General features: G+C 52.3%; 1 protein-coding gene across 3 annotated transcripts in view; it reads right to left on the reverse strand.

Annotated features, from left to right (window-relative positions):
• Nucleotides 1-206: 206 nt before the first annotated feature.
• Nucleotides 207-19,033, reverse strand: part of ASCC2 (activating signal cointegrator 1 complex subunit 2) — a 52,570-nt gene continuing 33,743 nt past the window's right edge. For 2 of the 3 annotated variants that reach the window (XM_011957682.1, XM_011957681.1), the window contains 8 exons: nt 17,315-17,495; nt 14,367-14,581; nt 13,361-13,480; nt 5,247-5,346; nt 5,030-5,160; nt 3,999-4,101; nt 2,045-2,124; nt 207-778 (listed from right to left, as the gene is read on the reverse strand). In XM_011957682.1, coding sequence (XP_011813072.1) covers nt 607-778; nt 2,045-2,124; nt 3,999-4,101; nt 5,030-5,160; nt 5,247-5,346; nt 13,361-13,480; nt 14,367-14,581; nt 17,315-17,495 — 1,102 coding nt within the window. In that variant the 3' untranslated portion in view covers nt 207-606. Of the gene's footprint in view, nt 779-2,044; nt 2,125-3,998; nt 4,102-5,029; nt 5,161-5,246; nt 5,452-13,360; nt 13,481-14,366; nt 14,582-17,314; nt 17,496-19,033 lie in introns of all 3 variants that reach the window. The other variant, XM_011957683.1, reaches the window with a different exon arrangement.

Here is a 19,033-nt window from a genome sequence, read left to right on the forward strand (position 1 = left end):
GAGGCTCAGAGAAGGGGGTGACAGTCTGGGGTCACACAGCAATGCAGAGCAGCATTTGGGGGGTTACAGGAGCCGTAAGCAAGAGAGGCTGATGGAGAGAGCACCTGACCTGACCATTCTGACTGACCATCCTGCCCTCCAGCTGGCGGCTGTCCCTGAAGAATGAGACACAGGGAACGTGGGTCATGGGCATGCATGGATCTTCGTTGGAAAGGGTCAAAAATTTTATTAGCAGGCCTTTTTCTGTTTTTGAATATACAGGTTTCCTGCTGTCCAGGGTAAAGGGGAAGTGGTGTCTTGTGGCCCGAGGTTTGCGGCGCTTGCCTTGGGACTCTATCCCTGTCCCTTTCCCACCAGCACAGCTGGGGGAAGGTGCCTGCTTGCCGGCCCCATGGATTCTTCGGCTGTGGCATAAGGCACTGTGTGTTCTGCAGGAAGGCGCTCATGGCTGGCTGGTAGATGAGAGGCGGCCTTCTCGGGCTGCAAAGCTGAGGCTGTTGAGGGGTCAAGTTGAACTTGGGGACCCTAGTGAGGAGGCCCCAGGCGATGGGAGCGCAGCCTGGTGAGTCTGGTGCCGCTGCCTCCCCGCTGGCCCTGCACCAGGCCTCAGGATGGGATCATGCCTTTGCTCCTCTTGCGGTCGGCCATCGTTCTCCGGTTGTGGTTGGCTCTTGCTGCCTTGTTGGCTTCCTTCTTCCTGCGTTCCTGGGTTGTCTCGCGGCTCTGCCCGTGGCCCCGGGGGCTGCCGGCCACTGCTGTTGAGCTGTCATGCCGGTACCTGAGGGAGACACAACCCACCCCACGAGAATCTGTCAGCCAGAAGAAGCTCTGGCTGGGAGAGCTCACAGCCTGCCTTGGTGTTCACTGGGAAAGGACACACAGACTGGGCTTGGTCACCCATGTCCCAACTTCAGATGGAAGGAGAGATGGAGCCCGGCAGGGCCCTGGGGCTCTGACTAGCCCCGAGCCTGGTGTTTTCTCTTCTCTCGGCCTTGCTTCCAGGTGCGCCCATTGCTACGTGTAGCGGAGGCACAGCCAGAGGGCTGACACAGCCCACAGGAGGCGGGGAGGGCTTTGGGTGGGTCTCTTCCTTTCTCCGTCTGGGGCCACATGCTGCAGCTGAGACATTACTCCTGTTCTCCACCCTAGGGCTTTGCTTGGCGGCTTCCAAAGACCAAGAGCACTCACAGATGCAACCTAGGGCCCTTTCAGACCATCTCGACCACTGGGATTTGCCAGAGCTCCGCACTCAGGGGGTTGGGATGGATGAGAAGTCGGGGTTCCTCTGCTCCCTGCTCAACAACCTTGTGTGGCTCCCCACTGCCCTCAAAATGAAATCCAAATGCCTTCCCTGTGGCCAGGCCTCCCGCACCCAGTAGACAGTGCTGCATGAAGCCTAGGGCCAGGATCGGGGAGTGGGCTTTTACTCCTGGCTTGGCCCTTAGGTGGAGGCAGATCCTTGGCCCCTCTGAATATTTCCTCACTGGGAAGATGCGGGGCCTGGATGAGGAGTCTCTGGGTACTGATCTCAGTTCCTCTCAAAGATCCCTCTCCTGACCACGCCTGCTTTCTTACTTTTCTGCCCTCATATGACAAACTCCTCTGAGCCCTTTTCACCCTTAGGGGCCCAGCTCAAGTGCCCATCACTTCCATACCTCTATCAGCCAGAAAGGATGTGTGTCTGTCTGTCTGAGCTCTCTCACATTTACTCTCCGCCTGGACGCATTGGGTGATAAATCCCCTCCTGTGTTCACCAAATAGTGGTTATGAGTGGGGACCCTGGAGCTGAGCCATTTGGGCTCCATCTTTGCTCTGTCACGTACTAGCTGTGTGACCTCTGGCTGGTTACTTAACGTCTCTGGGCCTGAGTTTTTTCATCTGTCAAATGAGGATCGTGATAATGGTAGCTACTTCGCAGGGTTGTCATGAGAACTAAATACACATGGAGCACTTAGGGTGTACGTGTGGGTTTCCTGGGTGGCTGGTTGGGCCCTCCCCAGATGCTGGGAGGGGTCCCCCTAGAAGCAGCCCCTTGAATGCTCACCCCTTCTTGGCGAGAAAGGCCATGCGCCTGGCTTCTGCTTTCTCTCTCAGCACTGCAGGGTCCTGCACGAAATGGTCAGGCTGTGGAAGGGAGAGAAGACCAAATCTGAAGTCAGGAGCTGCCGCATTTTCCTAAGCGGCAGTGAGGCCCCGCTCAAGTGAATCTCGTCGATGCCTCCATGTCGTGTGTGAGGGGAAGCTGCAGCCTGGCAGAGCAATGCCCAGGAATGGAGCGGGATGACTGTGGTCTGAGGTTTCCATTAGGAGCCCCTTGCCCCACCTCTTCCCTGAGCGGGTGGGTGGCAGCTGAAGGGACTGAGGCTTCCTGGACAGGCTGGTGGAGTGGATAGACCATAGTTATGGCATAACAATGACAAATGGGAATGTCGGGGAGGCCAGGACGGCCACTGTGAGAGGCCATGCAGGGCTCTGAAGGCTGTGGGAGCCACCCCTGGGAGCTGAGTGGTCCTGGGAGCTGCAGGCCTAGGCCTCACTCTGGCACCACCAGCAGCATGTGTGAGAGTGCCCACTCTCAAGGACAGCCTTCTGTGCCAATAGTGCAAGGAAAAACCAGGACCTAGGAACCACAGACAGGCTTTGGTGGCCAGTAGCTTTAAAAAGGAAAAAAAAAAAAAGGCCAGGCACTGTAGTTTACATCTGTAATCCCAGCACTTTGGGAGGTCTAGGTGGGAAGATCACTTGAGTCTAGGAGTTTGAGACCAGCCCGGGCAACACTGTGAGATCCCATCTCTGCAAAAACATAAAAACTAGCCAGGTGTGGTAGTGTGAGCCCATAATCCCAGCTACTTGGGAAGCTGAGGTGGGAGGATTGCTTGGGCCCGGGAGTTCGAGGTTGTAGTGAGCCATGACTGCACCACTGCACCCCAGCCTGGGCGACAAAGTGAGACTCTGTCTCTACAAACAAGAAGAAGGAGGCTGGGCACGGTGGCTCATGCCTATAATCCCAGCACTTTGGGAGGCCGAGGTGGGTGGATCATCTGAGGTCAGGAGTTGGAGACCAGCTTGGCCGACATGGTGAAATCCCATTTCTACTGAAAATACAAAAAATTAGCCAGGTGTGGTGGCGAGCTCCTGTAATCCCAGCTGCTTGGGAGCCTGAGGCAGGAGAATCACTTGAATCTGGGAGGCGGAGGTTGCAGTGAGCCAAGATCGCGCTACTGCACTCCAGCCTGGATGACAAGAGTGGGACTCCATCTCCAAAACAACAATAACAACAACAAAACACACACACAAAACTGGTAGGTTTTACATAAAAATCTGGGCTGACCCCTTGCCTGAGAAGCAGAGAAATCTGTGGAAACCCTGAGTCTGTGCTTCCACCGAGGAGCCCCTGAGGCAGGGCATGTGCTTCCCACTGCTCAGTGCAGTCCCCACCAGGCCCCACTACTCATTGCCGTTGGTGACCTGGCCCCAGAAACATCTGAATTTGTCACCCTGGTGTGGGGCATGATCCCGGGTTGCTGCCCCGTCACCTGAGTAGTACCGCTTTTATCTGTTCTATATGTTGAGGTTCTAGTTAAGATTTCATTCACATAAAAAATTTAGCGCTAAAAAGTAGAATTTTCTAACCTACTGATCCAGATGACCTCCCAGGGCCCTTGGGCTCTAACTCCTCTCTGATTTTAAGAATTGCCATCCTGGGCACGGTGCTGGTAACTGCCCTTCTCCTGACCCCCAGGCTCCTGGGCCTAATAATGAAGCTGGCGGCTCAGAGGCCCTGCCTTTAATCTGTCCCCTGGGTCCTCACTAGTGGGCAGCAGAAGTGCGTTCTAGGCCAGCAGCTCCCCAAGCAGACATCCTGGGCTCAGAGGGACTCCTCCTGTCCCTGCCAGTGATGCTGGGGCTGCCTCACAGCCAGATGTGGTGAGGGGCACTTCTGATTCACCCTTCAGAACTGCACTTTCCCCTTCATCTGCCATCTGTCAGGGAGGTACCTTGGGAGCCTCCTCGTCAGCCTCCTCTTCCTCATCGTCGTCATCCTCCTCCTGCCCTTCTCTAGGCACTTTGGTTCTCAGCACCTGAGGGATGGTGAATGGCCTGAGGGTGTGGAGAGAAATGAGATTAAAGACAAGGTTCAACCAGGAGCAAGAGCCACAAGGAGGAGGGAACCTGGTTGGGTGAGAGGGGGCCGCCAGGAGGGCTCAGGAGGCTGAGAAAAACCAAAGGGGTTTCAAGCCAGCTTTGCTCCAGCCCCTGGATTCTCTGAGGTTAACAGAATTTGAGGTGGGGGTTGAGGGGGAAGCTGAGATAGGGCTGGGAGGGTCTCCAGTTCTCTCTTTAGTCAGGACAGCTCTGCTTTGATCTGTATTGGGGAAATCGCTGTAACATTCTACCTGAAAACGTTTTATTCAATTAAGAAGAAAAACGGACTGCGCGCGGTGGCTCACGCCTGTAATGCCCACACTTTGGAAGGTTGAGGTGGAAGGACTGCTTGAGCCCAGGAAGTGAGACTAGTCTGGGCAACACAGTGAGAACCCCACCTCCGCAAAAAAGAGAAGAGCTAGCGGGGTGTGGCAGGGTGTAGAGGTGCATGGCAGGGTGTGGCGGTGCGTGGCGGGGTGTGGAGGTGCGAGGTGGGGAGTGGTGGGGTGTGGCAGTAAGTGGCAGGGTGTGGCGGTGCGCACCACACCTGTAGTCCCAGCTACTCAGGAGGCTGAGGTGGGATGATCACTTGCAGTCCAGGAGACCAAGGCTGCAGTCAGCCATGATTCCATCACTGCACTCCAGCCTGGGTGAGAGAGGGAAACTCTGTCTCAAAAAAGAAAAACGCAAAGCTACTGCATGACACCGAATAAATGTTGCCCCTTTCAGGGTGGGCTGGGGGGTGGAGGAGCACTGGATTAGGAATCAGGAGGACTGGGTTTGGGCCCTGGATCTGCCACATCTGTGTAAACAAGTGGGTGAGGGAGCCCCACGGGCCTGTGAGCTGCTCTGCCCTGGAATGCCACCCCCTCTACGGCCTCACCTGCGGCTGATGAGCTCGTCGTCTGAGTCTGCATCATTGGCGCCCACCTGGTTGCCATCATATGTGTCATCGTACTCATCCTCGTAGTAGATACTGTGGTAGGGCAGGCTCTCGCCTGGCTGCAGTGGCACCTGCAATGGCATAAGCATGGGTTTAGGGGGCTCAGGGGCTGGCCCGGTCTCCCCGGCCCCGCAGACACCTGGCCTTGGTGGCCTACCTCCTCCACCACCACGCTGTACTGCTCGTAGCGCTGCCGCTGTGCCGCCACTGCACGCTTGTCGTTCAGCAAACTCCGCGTGTTTTCCTCCTTCCTGGTGCTGAGAAGGAACGGCAGAAAGAGAGGAAGGAAAACCATCAGGCTTGGAAGGTCACAGGGTATGGAGAGTCCAGAGACCACAGGCTTAACTGCTCCAGCCCTCAGACTGTCAGAGACAAATCAAGCCTTGGTGAGGGCGTGGGAAGGTGGGACTCTCACTGCTGCTGGTGCCCATAAGGATGGCACCAATCACTTTAGAGGGCATCCCAAGAGCCATTGTTTTTTCTTTGTTCTTTTTTTGCTTTTTTGAGAGGAAGTCCTGCTCTGTTGCCCAGGCTGGAGTGCAGTGGCACAATCTCGGCTCACTGCAACCTCCACCTCCCAGGTTCAAGCAATTCTTCTGTCTCAGCCTCCCGTGTAGCTGGGACTACATGCCTGGTTAATTTTTGTATTTTTATTAGAGATGGGGTTTCACCATGTTGGCCTGGTTGGCCTCAAACTCCTGACCACAAGTGATCCCCCCACCTCAGCCTCCCAAAGTGCTGGGATTACAGTCGTGAGCCACTGTGTCAGGCCAAGAGCCACTGTTAAAAGGTAAAATGGGGCCAGGTGCAGTGGCTAACCCCTGTAATTCCAACACTTTGGGAGGCTGAGGCGGGTGGATCACGAGGTCAGAAGTTCAAGACCAGCCTGGCCAAGATAGTGAAACCCTGTCTCTACTAAAAATACAAAAATTAGCTGGGCATAGTGGTGGGTGCCTGTAATCCCAGCTACACAGGAGGCTGAGGCAGGAGAATCGCTTGAACCTGCGAGGCGGAGGTTGCAGTGAGCCGAGATCACGCCACTGCACTCCAGCCTGGGCGACAGAGCGAGACTCCGTCTCAAAAAAGTAAATAAATAAAAAAGGTAAAATGTGCTCATCTTTCAACCAGGATATTCCCTGTCAAGGCATGGACCCTAAAGAAACATTGGCTGTGTGTACAGAGGTCTGATTAGGGATTTTCTTTTCAGCATTGTTTGCAACAGTGAAAAATGGAAAGCAACTAATGTCCATCATGAGTGAAAGAGCCAAATGAACTGTGCCACATCTAAATTACAGATCGCTGTGTGGCAGTTGTCAAGAAAGACATTGATCTATTTGTACTAACTCGGAAAGAATTCTCACTTATTCCCAAGGAAAAAAAGCAAGCTACAGAAAAATGCATACAGTATGATCCCCAAAGCAAACCACACTAAAATTTTTTTTTTTTTTTTGAGATGGAGTCTCGCTCTCTCGCCCAGTCTGCAGTGCAGTGGCCTGACCTCAGCTCACTGCAAGCTCCGCCTCCTGGGTTTACGCCATTCTCCTGCCTCAGCCTCCCGAGTAGCTGGGACTACAGGCGCCTGCCACCTCGCCCAGCTAGTTTTTTGTATTTTTTTTTTTTTAGTAGAGACGGGGTTTCACCATGTTGGCCAGGATGTTCTTGATCTCTTGACCTCGTGATCCGCCCGTCTCGGCCTCCCAAAGTGCTGGGATTACAGGCTTGAGCCACCGCGCCCGGCCACTAACTCTTGTTTCTATGGCCACACACCTATGCATGTCAATGCAGAGAGAAGGCTAGTAAGCCCCTCGCCAAATGACAGTGGTTACTGCTTGGAAGCACTTGGAGTTGTTTAAATCTTTTTTTTTGTTACAGGCTACAGTGCAGTGATATGATCTTGGCTCATTGCAACGTCCGCCTCCTGAGCTCAAGCGATTCTCGTGCCTCAAGCTCCTGAGTAGTTGGGAGTACAGGCGCATGCCACCATGCCTAATTTTTGTATTTTTTTTATAGAGATGGAGTATCTGCCATGTTGGCCAGGCTGGTCTGGAACTCCTGGCCTCAAGTGATCGGCTTGCCTCAACCTCCCAAAGTGCTAGGATTACAGGAATGAGCCACCGCGCCCGGCCTAATTTTTAAATTTTTTTGTAGAGACTGGGTCTCACTATATTGCTCAGGCTGGTCTTGAACTCCTGGACTCAAGTGATCCTCTGCTTCAGCCTTCCAAAGTGCTGGGATTACAGGTGTGAGCTACTGTGCCCAGCCTGGATCTCTTAAACAAAAATATTTTTCATTTTAAAATTTTTATTCGTTTATTGTTTTTTCAAAAATGACCTTTCCTTGCCAACAAAAATTTAAGAAGCAGCAAGGCCACACGTGGCTTTCTGACTGAGCTCAAGGGAGCCCTAGGGACCTTTGGGATGTAAGAAAAGGTGGGAGGCCCAGTCCTCTTCCTATCACCTCCACCTCGCCACAGCAGCCTTCTGTCTCTTCCACAGCTCAAGTTTCCATGTAAAATTTCACTGGAAGAAAATGTTTGGAAGCCCAACTCCAGTCATGTTACACGTGAGGAAACTCAGGGCCGGACACGGTGGCTCATGCCTCTAATCCCAGCACTTTGGGAGGCTGAGGCGGGCGGATCGCGAGGTCAGGAGATCAAGACCATCCTGGCGAACACAGTGAAACCCCGTCTCTAAAAAATACAAAAAATTAGCCGGGCGTGGCGGTGGGCACCTGTGGTTCCCAGCTACTCGGGAGGCTGAGGCAAGAGAATGGTGGCACCCGGTGAACCCAGGAGGCGGAGCTTGCAGTGAGCCAAGATTGCGCCACTGCACTCCAGCCTGGAAGACAGAGCTAGACTCCGTCTCAAAACAAAACAAACAAAAAGGTGAGGAAACTCCGGTGCATTGGGTGGGGGAAGGGACATGTTTGGGTCACAAGTGAGCTGCAGCACAGCCTTGGCAGAGACTGAGGCTTCTCAACTTGTGGCTTTGCAAACCTGTGAAAAAACCTGGCTTGTCAGAAACATACCCAGGCCTGTGGAATGTAGCTTCTAGCCCTGCAGGGAAAATCAATATGAGATGCCAGGCAAGAAAATCCAGCTTAGCTGTGAAATTGGGTCTCTGGAATGTATCAAGGGTAAGATAATAAAAAAAAAAAGAAAAGACACAAAGCCAAACACAGCTTCCATAAAAATCTTCTATTAACTGGCTTTTGGTGCAGGGAGAGGCAGGCGTCTGAGTCCGTCTCAGTCTGTCGGGCTGTCTGCCTGGCAGCCAGGGCAGGTCAGGACTGCAGCCTTCAGCGTGGCGGACTAGGGTTTGCCTCCCTTCACGTCTTTTTTTTTTTTTTTTTTCTGAGACAGAGTCTCGCTCTGTTGCCAAGGCTGGAGCGCAGTGGCGCGATCTCAGCTCACTACAACCTCGGCCAACCAGGTTCAAGCAATTCTCCTGCCTTAGCCTCCCGAGTAGCTGGGACTACAGGTGTGTGCCACCAAGCCCGGCTAATATTTTGTGGTTTTTTTTTTTCAGTAGTCTTTATTAAGGACCTGCTCTGTGCCAGGCAGGGTATGAGGCTGAGTTGGGGAGAGATTCAGAAATGAAGAAAATATAGCTCTGCCCTCATGAACTCAGTGTAGTGGGGATGACAGACCAATCAACACAAAATGTGCTGAACAGAGGCCCTGGAAACAAAAGGAATGAACTTGGTTCAGGAGGACTGGCTGGGCATCTGTAGGAAGGGGTAATGGAGGTTCCACGGTAGGAGGCTACTTGACTGGACCAGGAGCCCCAGGGTATGGCAGGAGGGATGGTGCACTTGATTTAGACCAGGGAGAAATCTCAGTTCAAAGAAATCTTTCACATCCACCAGGGAAGGGGCCTGTGACTGTGACCTTGGCCCTGTACCTGGCTTTCTTCACTACATTGAAAAAGAGGTAGAGAGGAAGAAAAAGGAGCCCAAGCTTATTCAGGCGGTAGGTGCCACTGGTAGGAGCACACCCATGCATTTGACACACATTTCCTAAGGGCCTAATAGCTTCCAGGACCTGCGCTGGGCCAGGAGACTGAGGAAGAATGAGAGGCGTCACCATCCTCTCTGCTACACCTTCGGCTTCTGGTCCATCCCGTCCCCGGTTCTGTGCAGTGGGGCTGTTCTTCCATGCTGTGTGGCCTCTGGTTATGTGGCTTCCTGGCAGGGCCAGGCAGAGAAGCATGGCAAGCTCCACCCACCCTAGCTGTGCCCTGGAAGAAGACACAGGTAGGGACAGTGAAACCCAGGCACCCGGACAGCCTGTCCGGGGAGGTGTAACCTTGGCCCCAGACATTATTTGGAGCCAGGAAGGAAAAAGAAAAATCAGGATCAAAGGCAGCTGGGAGAAGATGCATTCGAGGCCAGAACTTCAGTCAAGCCTGGAAACAGGCAATGGTGGCTGCAGAGACCCGCTGGAGTAGGTAGCTTCCTCAGCCTCCAAGATGGAAGCAAGCCCAGGGAACATGCGGGTTCCCCTGAAACCTCACCACCTTTCCCTTCCTCATCTACTCAAGCGTGTCCTTCAAGGCCCAATTCAAACTGGTCCTTAGCAGGGTGACCCCTGCCTTTGAACTTCTGAAGAGACTGTAGAAGCAACAGACTCCTCCTTTTCCAGATGAAGAATCGGGATCCAGAGAGGCAGAGCAACCCTCTTAAGGTCACACAGCTACTAAGAGCAGAGCCAGGGCCAGGCACAGGTCTCCTGATTCAGGTCTGCTTTGCCACTTCCTGGGCTGTGTGACCACAGGCAAGTCCCTCATCCTCGCTAAGTCTCAGTTCCTTCTCTTGGCACCCACTTCCCAGGGCTGATACGAGAAAGAAATAAGATGACATGTAGAAGTAGATTCAGCACCTTCTGGGCTCAACAAAGTGAATCCTGTTTCTTTTACTACGGGACTTTTCAGAGCCTTAATGTGCTCTGTGACTCCCCAAAAGGCAGACCAAGGGCACAGACATTTAAAAAAAATTTTAAATTATTTTTTGAGACGGGGTTTCACTCTTGGTGCCCAAGCTGGAGTGCAATGGCCCGATCTCGGCTCACCACAACCTCCGCCTCCCAGGTTCAAGCGATTCTCCTGCCTCAGCCTCCCGAGTAGCTGGGATTACAGACGCCTGCCACCACGCCCGGCTAATTTTTTGTATTTTTAGTAGAGATGGGGTTTCACCATGTTGGCCAGGCTAGTTTTGAACTCCTGACCTCAGTTGATTCCCCCATCTCGGCCTCTCAAAGTACAGGGATTACAGGCATGAGTCACCATGCCCGGCCGGCACATTTTTAGAACACATTATCTTCCAGGGCACCATGGAATTGTCCAAAGGCATTGGGGACCCTGCCTCTTGCCCACTGACTCCTTCACTGGCTATGATATACCTGTAGCACATGTATTGATGTCTCCACAACAGCCATGCTGCACCTCACCTATTCTCCAAACAGACCCTCTTTAGGTCTTTCTGCCTTTCCATTGGACCCTGGAGCTACAGGCCTGGACTCTGTGACTTGGTTTTCCTGATGAGATATGAGGGGTATTGGAGACTTCTGGGAAAGGTATCCTAGTCTCTAGGACAGACACAGGAAGACCTGGTCTGGACTATCTCCTGGCACTGTCATGTCTGGAAGCCATAGTAGAAACAGCTCCCGCTGCAGCCCCCACTGTAGCCTCAAAGGAAGTAGCCTGAACACGAAGTGAGGCCCTGAGACAGGAAAGATACATTCTGGATGATAGCTCAACCAAGCCTAGACTGCCCTACCTTACACTGCCTTGTCATGCAAGGGAACAGATTTCCTTACTACTAAAGCCACTGAGTTCAACAACAGCCTATCTGATTCAACAACCAACACATTTTAACTCCAGTACTATCACCTAATTTCTCATGTGATTAGGACATGTGTCCTTGCCGAAGTTCCTGTGTACCCCAACCCAGCACCTCCCACTCTGTCCTTACTTGTTTAATGGTCTTTCTCATGATCGTTTGAAGGCAAGGCCTGGGTATCCAGCTCACCCTGTTCCCCTGGTGTCTAGCATAGGATCTGGTGCTGGTAAATCACTTAATAAATATTTGCTGAATGAATAAATAATGAACACACGAATGGAGGCTTTGCCTCTTTGCAATCTGCAGCCCCTGGGCTACCCAGCACAGTGAGTCTCTCTGCATGGCAGCCCAGAGGGCCCCAGGAGCAAGGGCACAGCGCTCCAGAAACCTGGCCACCTCAATGCCAGCCACTCTGCTGACCCTGACAGCTGGGACCAGCCCCTTGGCAAATGCTCATAGGTGACTTATGACCTAGGTGGGGTGAGATGAGACCTTACAATACCATGGGCCCTGGGCAAAACCACAGATCAAGGTGAAAGGCCATGTCCAGAGATGGCTAACCTCTGTGGGGAACTTACCAATCAGGCTCCCTGGATTGGAGCAGCGGGCCAGCCTTCTACCAGCCTGGAGGACCCCTTGTCTGCTTCTTGCCCACCGCTAGAGCTACAGATGGTCATGCTGGCCTGGAATAGCGGCCACTGGTCCAGGATAACATCTTTGGCCTGGGATCTGGGGATGTTGCAATGATGCAGGATAACACCTCTAGTCTGGGATCTGGGGGTCTTGCAATGTGTATGACTAAGCAGTTTGCAAGTGCTTCCTGTCCAGCCAGCCAGATGGCTTTGTAGTTGCCCTACGCTGGTTCCTCAAGCCCTCAGCCAGCCAAGCTTTTAGCAGTGGACAGCCCTAGGGAGGGGTAACAGCACAGGGCCCTAACTGAAGAAGAAGCTGACATTTCCACCACTGGGGCTCCTCCCACAAGAATGAGGCTGGCTGGTCTCCTCCCTCTCTGAACCTCACGATCCCCATCCATGTGATGGTGAAAGAGCAACCTGTACTTGTCCAGAGGTCCCCTGATTTCTAGCTTCCATGCAGAGCTCGGGGGGACTAGAATACATCTTATTTTGCAGTTTTCCACTTGGATGTTGTACTCTTTACCAATACATCCGACTCTCTGTCCCTCTGATGGGTCATCATTCCAAAGCTGGGTGAACTCTTTTTTTTTTTTTTTTCTTGGGACAGGTTCTTACTGTGTCACCCAGGCTGGAGTACAGTGGCATGATAACAGCTCACTGCAGCCTTGACCTCCTGGGCTTAAGTGATCTTACCACCTCAGCCTCCAGAATAGCTGGAACTATAGGCGTGTGCCAGCACACACGGCTAATTTTTGTATTTCTTGTAGATACGGGGTTTCACCATGTTGCCCAGGCTGGTCTTGAACTCCTGGGCTCAAGTGATCCACCTGCCTTGGCCTCCCAAAGTGCTGGGACTACAGGCCTGAGCTGCCGCACCTGACCCTGCTCTTTTCAAAATATAAAACACGCTGGCCGTGTTGGTTCATGGGACCCTTTGCTCTACTCACTATGGCCTCGGGACCACTGCCCCTGTTGCTCACTCTGCTTGGGAAGCTTCTCCTTCCCTCCTTTGCAGAACTGACCCCTCCTCACCCTTTAGCGCTCAGTCCCATGTCATGTTCTCAGAGGAGCCTTCCTGCCTGGGGTGAAGCCTTACCAAAGGCTCAGAATTCTGTGCACCTCCAGCTTGTAGTATTTGTTATATCTGCGATTTGGTGTTGCTTGTTTGATGAGTTGATTAATGCAAACTCCACGTGGGCAGGGGCCGTGTCTGTTTCACTCCCCACTATATCCCCAGAACCTAATTAATCCAGAGCCTAGAATGCTGTAAGTATTAGACAAATATTTGTTGAATAAATGAATAAATCATGAACGGACTTTTCAATGCCAAAAAAGTAGGAAGGACATAAACTAAAAATAAATAGAAAGGCCTTAAAGTGGAATATGTTCACCTTCTGAAAAGCTCACTCAAAGTCCTTAATTTTCTCATTTTGTCACAGCCTGGGGAAAATCAGGTCAAAGAGTGGTTTCTGGGAAGCACTGTCCACCAGTGATTTGATGGTTAACACATTACAGGTGTAAGAAGGGAAGTGGGGATAGTTTTGGCCCTTCTGGCCTTTTGCTATCAACAAGGGGGATTCACTAACAGCCTCCCTGCACAGAGTCAGAACCTGAAGACTGATCATTAGAGAACCTGCTTCTAACCACTGGGGGTGCACAGGTCTAGGGTTGTGAAGGGATCCCTGTGCTGATTGATACTCCATGTCCAGTTCTGCGAAGATGGAGCCCTTGGTTTCCCTGTGTCCTCTCTGCACTTCCAGAGTTGGGGTATCGGAACCGCATGGCCCACTGCACTCACCTCTTGCCCTTGTGCACCCGGCTCAGGTCTACTGAGTCTCTGCTGAACACATCAAACTCGTCATTCTGGAAGACGTTGTGGCGAGACGTCAGCAGTGGTGTAGGGTCTGGTTTCATCTCTCTGGGTGGGGGACACAGAGATCAATTTAAGGGGGCCCTGCCAGCCGATGCAACCTGCACCTCGCTCCCCCCTGCTGTGTTAAATCCATTGGATTTTTCAGTCCCCTTCAACAGACACTCCTAGGACACAATCTCAAAACCTTGAAGAGGGAGATAAGCCCCTGCCTGATCTGGCCCCTGCCTGGGTAGGCAGCCACACCTCGAACAAAGCTCCCCACCGTTCCCTGCATGCCATTCACACAGGGTTTCCTTCTGTTTCTTAAAAGCGCTATCCCTCATTTAATGCTTATAATAGTCCCATGAGATCAATAGTCACAGATCACTCAACCTCACTGTACCTCAGTGCCCTCATCTGTAAAATGTGGCACAAGGAGGCTGAGGAACTTGTCCAAAGGCAGAAAGGTAACTTCACTCATTCATTTGGTAAACATCAGTTGCTTATGGAAGACACACCCTTCCGGGCACTGGTTCCTGCTGTCCCATGGGGCCTTCAGGGCAGCAGTGGGCCAAAGAAATGGTAGGTGTGATGAAAGTGAGAAGCTGTGGCCATCCTCTCTCACAAATCTAGTGGGAACGTGGTAATGCCAGGGGCAGGTCAGGATGTAGACAACTCTGTGTCACATCCCTGAAGACACATCCATGGCTCTACTCAACCTTCCCACAAAGTGTGGCAGGGATGCGTATACTCTCTGCCCTGCCTGGGGCAAGTGCAAAACTCCTGCGGGGCCTAAGGTTTTTATGTTTCCCCAAAGAGGGCTTTAGTTTAAATGGCTGGGAAGAGAGAACAAGCTGAGTCCTGGACCACGAATGAGGGAAGGAAGAGAAGAAGGGGCCCCACCCTGAGGCAGCCTGGGCAGCGGGAGCCTCCTCCCACCTGTCTCTCCCACCTGTCTAGGTTGCGGTCCAGCTGGCTGAGGGTGGGGGCCAGCCGCTCCTCCAGGATATTGTTGATCACCTGCTCTGGGTCGTAGTGGTAGTACTCCAGGCAGGCCAGGATGAAGCCCTCACCAAGGTCTGGCAGCAGGTCCTTCACTTGGGAGATGAGTGAGTCCAGCTCCACCCCACACACAGCAGGGCCCACAGCCGCGGCTGCTCCCATGCACTGTAGTGAGAGCCAGAGCCAAGAAGGGGAAGGCTAAGTGGGCCGGTGATAGGGCCACAGGCCCCAAACAGCACTGGACTAGGCATGAGGGATCTGGTTCAAGTCCTGGAACTGCCCCTCCTGCCTGTGGGAACTTTGCCAAGTGACTCAAGTCTCTCTGAGCCTCCATTTCTTTCTCTGTGAAAAAGGGGGCTCGTGATTGTTATGATTATTGCATGCCTGTATCAAAATATCTCATGTAACCTATAAATATATACACCTACTACATATCCAGGAAAATAAACAAAAAATAAAAAAAATTTAAGGCCAGGTACAGTCGCTCATACCTGTAATCCCAGCACTTTGGGAGGCTGAGGCAAGAGAATTATTTGAGCTCAGGAGCTAGATCAGCCTGAGCAACAGAGCAAGACCCTATCAGTTCAAAAAATTTTAAAAAGTAGCCAGGTGGCTGGGTATAGTGGCTCATGCCTGTAATCCTAGCACTCTGGGAGGCCGAGACAGGTGGATTGCCTGAGTTCAGGAGTTCGAGACCAGCCTGGGTAACACAGTGAAACCCTGTCTCTACTAAAAAAATTAGCCAGGCATGGCGGCGTGCGCCTTTCGTCCCAGCTACTTAAGAGGCTGAGGTGGGAGGATCACTTGATCCCAGGAGGTTGAGGCTGCAGTGAGCTTGATCAAGCCACTGCACTCCAGCCGGGGTGACAGAGCAAGAACCTGTCTCAAAAAATAAAAAATGAAATAAAATAAATTGGGCCGGGCGTGGTGCTCATGCCTATAATCCCAGCACTTTAGGAAGCTGAGGTAGGCGGATCATCTGAGGTCAAAAGTTTGAGACCAGCCTGTCCAACATGGTGAAACCCCATCTCTACTAAAAAAATACAAAAAATTAGCTGGGTTGTGGTGGCGGGTGTCTGTAATCCCAGTTACTCAGGAGGCTGAGGCAGGAGAATTGCTTGATCCCAGGAGGCGGAGGCTGCAGTGAACAGAGATTGCACTATTGCACTCCAGCCTGGGCAACAAGAGTAAAACTCTATCCCAAAAAAAAAAAAAACAACAAAAAACAAAACAAAACAAAAACAACTCAATAATTAAATTACATTAAATTAAAATTTTGAAGGGACTGTATGACTTACCAGCTGGGCTACTGGCTGTGTGACTTTGGGCAGGGTGCTTCCCCTCTCTGAACCTCAGTTTCCTCCTCATAAAATGGGCCTATACCACCCACCTCATGGGGTTGTTTCAAATAGTTCAAAGATGGCACAAAACCCAGTGAGCACAGTACCTGGCACACACCAGGCCCTCCATAAACAGCCCTGGTTTCTATTGATTCTTTCTACTAATCCAAGGTCCTTTTCCAACTCTAACAAGTTGACTGACGTTGGAGGCGAACAGCAACCACCAGAGCTGGACTGTGTGGAGATGCTCCCCTTTAATTATAAAATTATAATCTCCTTTTTTTTTTGAGACAGAGTCTCGCTCTGTCACCCAGGCTGGAGTGCAGTGGCACGATCTCAGCTCACTGCAAGCTCCGCCTCCCGGGTTCACGCCATTCTCCTGCGCCAGCCTCCCGAGTAGCTGGGACTACAGGCGCACACTACCACACCCGGCTAATTTTTTGTATTTTTAGTAGAGATGGGGTTTCACCATGGTCTCGATCTTCTGACCTCATGATCCGCCCGCCTCGGCCTCCCAAAGTGCTGGGATTACAGGTGTGAACTACCGTGCCCGGCCTATAATCACCTTTTTAAGTAAGGGGCAAGCATTTTATATATTGCTCAACATGACTTAATTGTGTTAGCCTTTTAATTTAAGGACATTTACAGATCACAACAATACAATCTCCATGAGTCTGCTAAGCAGCGAAATGGGGAAGAGGGTGGGAAAAGGTGAAGGAGGCCATTGTTCTCCAAGGCCCTGCAGGAATCACAGGGCCTGGGGTCTGGGAGGAAGGACAGCGGCATTTGTTAATGGAGCACTGAAGGCCAGCCAGGCTCAGGGTGAGCCTGAGCATGTGATAGCTCTTGGAATCCCAGCACCTCGTGGAGGCGGGCACTGCATCTGTCCCTACCTTACAGATGAGGAACCAAGTTTCAATGTGAGTGACGCGCCTAAGGCCATACAGCTGCCAAGTGGCAGAACCAGGTCACACCCCTGAGCTGCCTGGTTTGAGTCTGTGTGATCTTCACCACTCTTATCATGCTGCCTCCCAACATGCAGGGGAGTCCTGGCCTTGGTGGCCAATCAAGACAGCCACAGATTTGGCCAGTCCTGGAAAAGCCTGGAGAGAAGGCACCAGATCCGAGGTTTCTACATTTGTTCAGTGGCATCCTGGAGTCCCACTGAGGGGCTTCCAAGAAGGCCAAACCATGGGATGTGGCACTGTTCCCAGTTGCAACCAAAGGAGCTCCACTTTTATCTGTTGAGAGGACAGCTCCGGGAAGGGCTCGTGGAAACATTCATGGAAAGTTTCGCCTCTTCATTTTATAGAGGGGAAGCTGAGGTTTCCATAGTTGAAGCAACGTGCTCTCTCCTCACACCCAGTCCAACATGCCCCTAGCTTGGGACCCTCTAAAGGCAGCACAGAGCTGACCAGTTGCTTGAGGCTGTCTATTCCCAAAAAACCTTTTTCCCTGAGTATAAAAGCAAAGAAGGGAGGTTTTCTGCTGCCCCAGTCTCTCAGATGGGGCCAAGGAGGGACAAGCAAAGAGGGAAAAGTGCCACCCAGACACATACCTCCTCTTCCTCTGAGTTCTCCTGGTGTGATGACACTTGACTGACTGCCTCTGCCATCACCGCGACCCCATTAGGCTCCTCAGTCACCGATGGATCTTTAGCATCTGTGGCTTTCCGTCTGTCCACCCCTTCCCATGCACTCTCGACTGCCTGGAGGATGTAGGCAGTCCGCGTCTCATCCCTGTGAGGACTTGTTAAAGGGTCTGTCTTAGGTTTCTAGCTCTGAAGCAGCACAATTTCTCAGTCCCTCCCCAGCATCTGACCACATGGCTTTCTGGGCTATACCTAAGTGGGCATCACGGGCACCTGGGCTGCATGGGAAAATGGGCCAGACTACAGTCACGCTGGCCTCACAAGCTAGCGCCTGCCACTCAGCAGAAAGCAGCTCTGAGTAAAGACAGGGCCAGGGCTGCCATCAGAGTGTCCTGGGGCACAGGTTTGGACGAGCCAGCAGCTCTTCTTTTGTACTGACTGCCAGGAGGAGGGCATGGTAGGGCCACTGGCTTCCTGTCCAACTAGCTGAGGGCATTCTGCAAAGGCTGTGGGCCATCAGGTTTCCCTGAAGCAGGACTGAGCAATCTACTGCAACCACCAGAATGACCCATAGGCTGCCCCTACCTGTCCAACCTCCTTGTCAAGCCCGAAATCTGAGAGTCCCCTTAGACTCCCTCACTCTGCTTCTTGTCCAAACCCTCATCACCCATGCTTGGATGCCAGCAACAGCCTCCTCACTGGCCTGAGCCTCATAGTGGTTCCGGGCCAGTCGATTCTCTTCCCTGTGCCAGACAGAGCTTTTCCAAAGTAAGAACTGCCCATGTCACCTCCTGCTTCACAACCTTCCATGCTCCCCAGCGCTTGCAGGACAGAGCCCAAACTTCTTAGTGATGGTCACCCCAGGGCTGTGCACATGCTGGCCTTCACCTCACCTGCAACACCCCAATTCCTCCTCCTGCAGACCCCTCCTTAATGACTGCCCCTGTACTCTATACATGACGTCTGTGGCTCCGAGGAGCCTGTTTTCTCTGTCCTCTGTCCACTGGGAACATTCTTGTCCTTGTCCTCGCTCCTAGCTTGGTGCTCTCCCACTCTTTCTGCTGTTCTTCTGCTTGGACATCACTTCTATCTGACACCCCCACCTGGAGCTCCGCTGGGTGAGGCGCCTCCTTGGGTTTCCTGCCCTCTGAAATTTTCCCACGTGATGCTCTAACTGCCTGTTTACCTGTCCACCTCCCCTCCTGCTGTGAGGAGGGGCTGAGTCTATCTTGGTCATATAGGCCCAGATGTTCAGGAAACACATAGGGAAATTAGGACTGCAGCTCCCTTGCCCCAAGCATCAGAGCAGCCATCTTTTCTAGAAAAGGCGAGGCTGGGAGGCTGGGCGTGGAGGCTCATGCCTGTAATCCCAGCACTTTGGGAGGTTGAAGCGGGCAGATCACGAGGTCAGGAGATACAGACCATACTGGCTAACACAGTGAAACCTCGTCTCAACTAAAAACATATTAAAAAATTAGCACCCATCTCTACTAAAAAAATACAAAAAAATACAAAAAAATACAGGCGGGCGCCTGTAGTCCCAGCTACTTGGGAGGCTGAGGCAGGAGAATGGTGTGAACCTGGGAGGCGGAGCCTGCAGTGAGCCGAGATCCCGCCACTGCACTCCAGCCTGGGAGACAGAGAGAGACTCTGTCTCAAAAAATAAAATTAAAAAAAAAAAAAAAA

The sequence above is a fragment of the Colobus angolensis genome, unplaced genomic scaffold (genome assembly GCF_000951035.1).
Source record: "Colobus angolensis palliatus isolate OR3802 unplaced genomic scaffold, Cang.pa_1.0 Scaffold448, whole genome shotgun sequence".
In the NCBI taxonomy this organism is placed as follows: Eukaryota; Metazoa; Chordata; class Mammalia; order Primates; family Cercopithecidae; genus Colobus; species Colobus angolensis.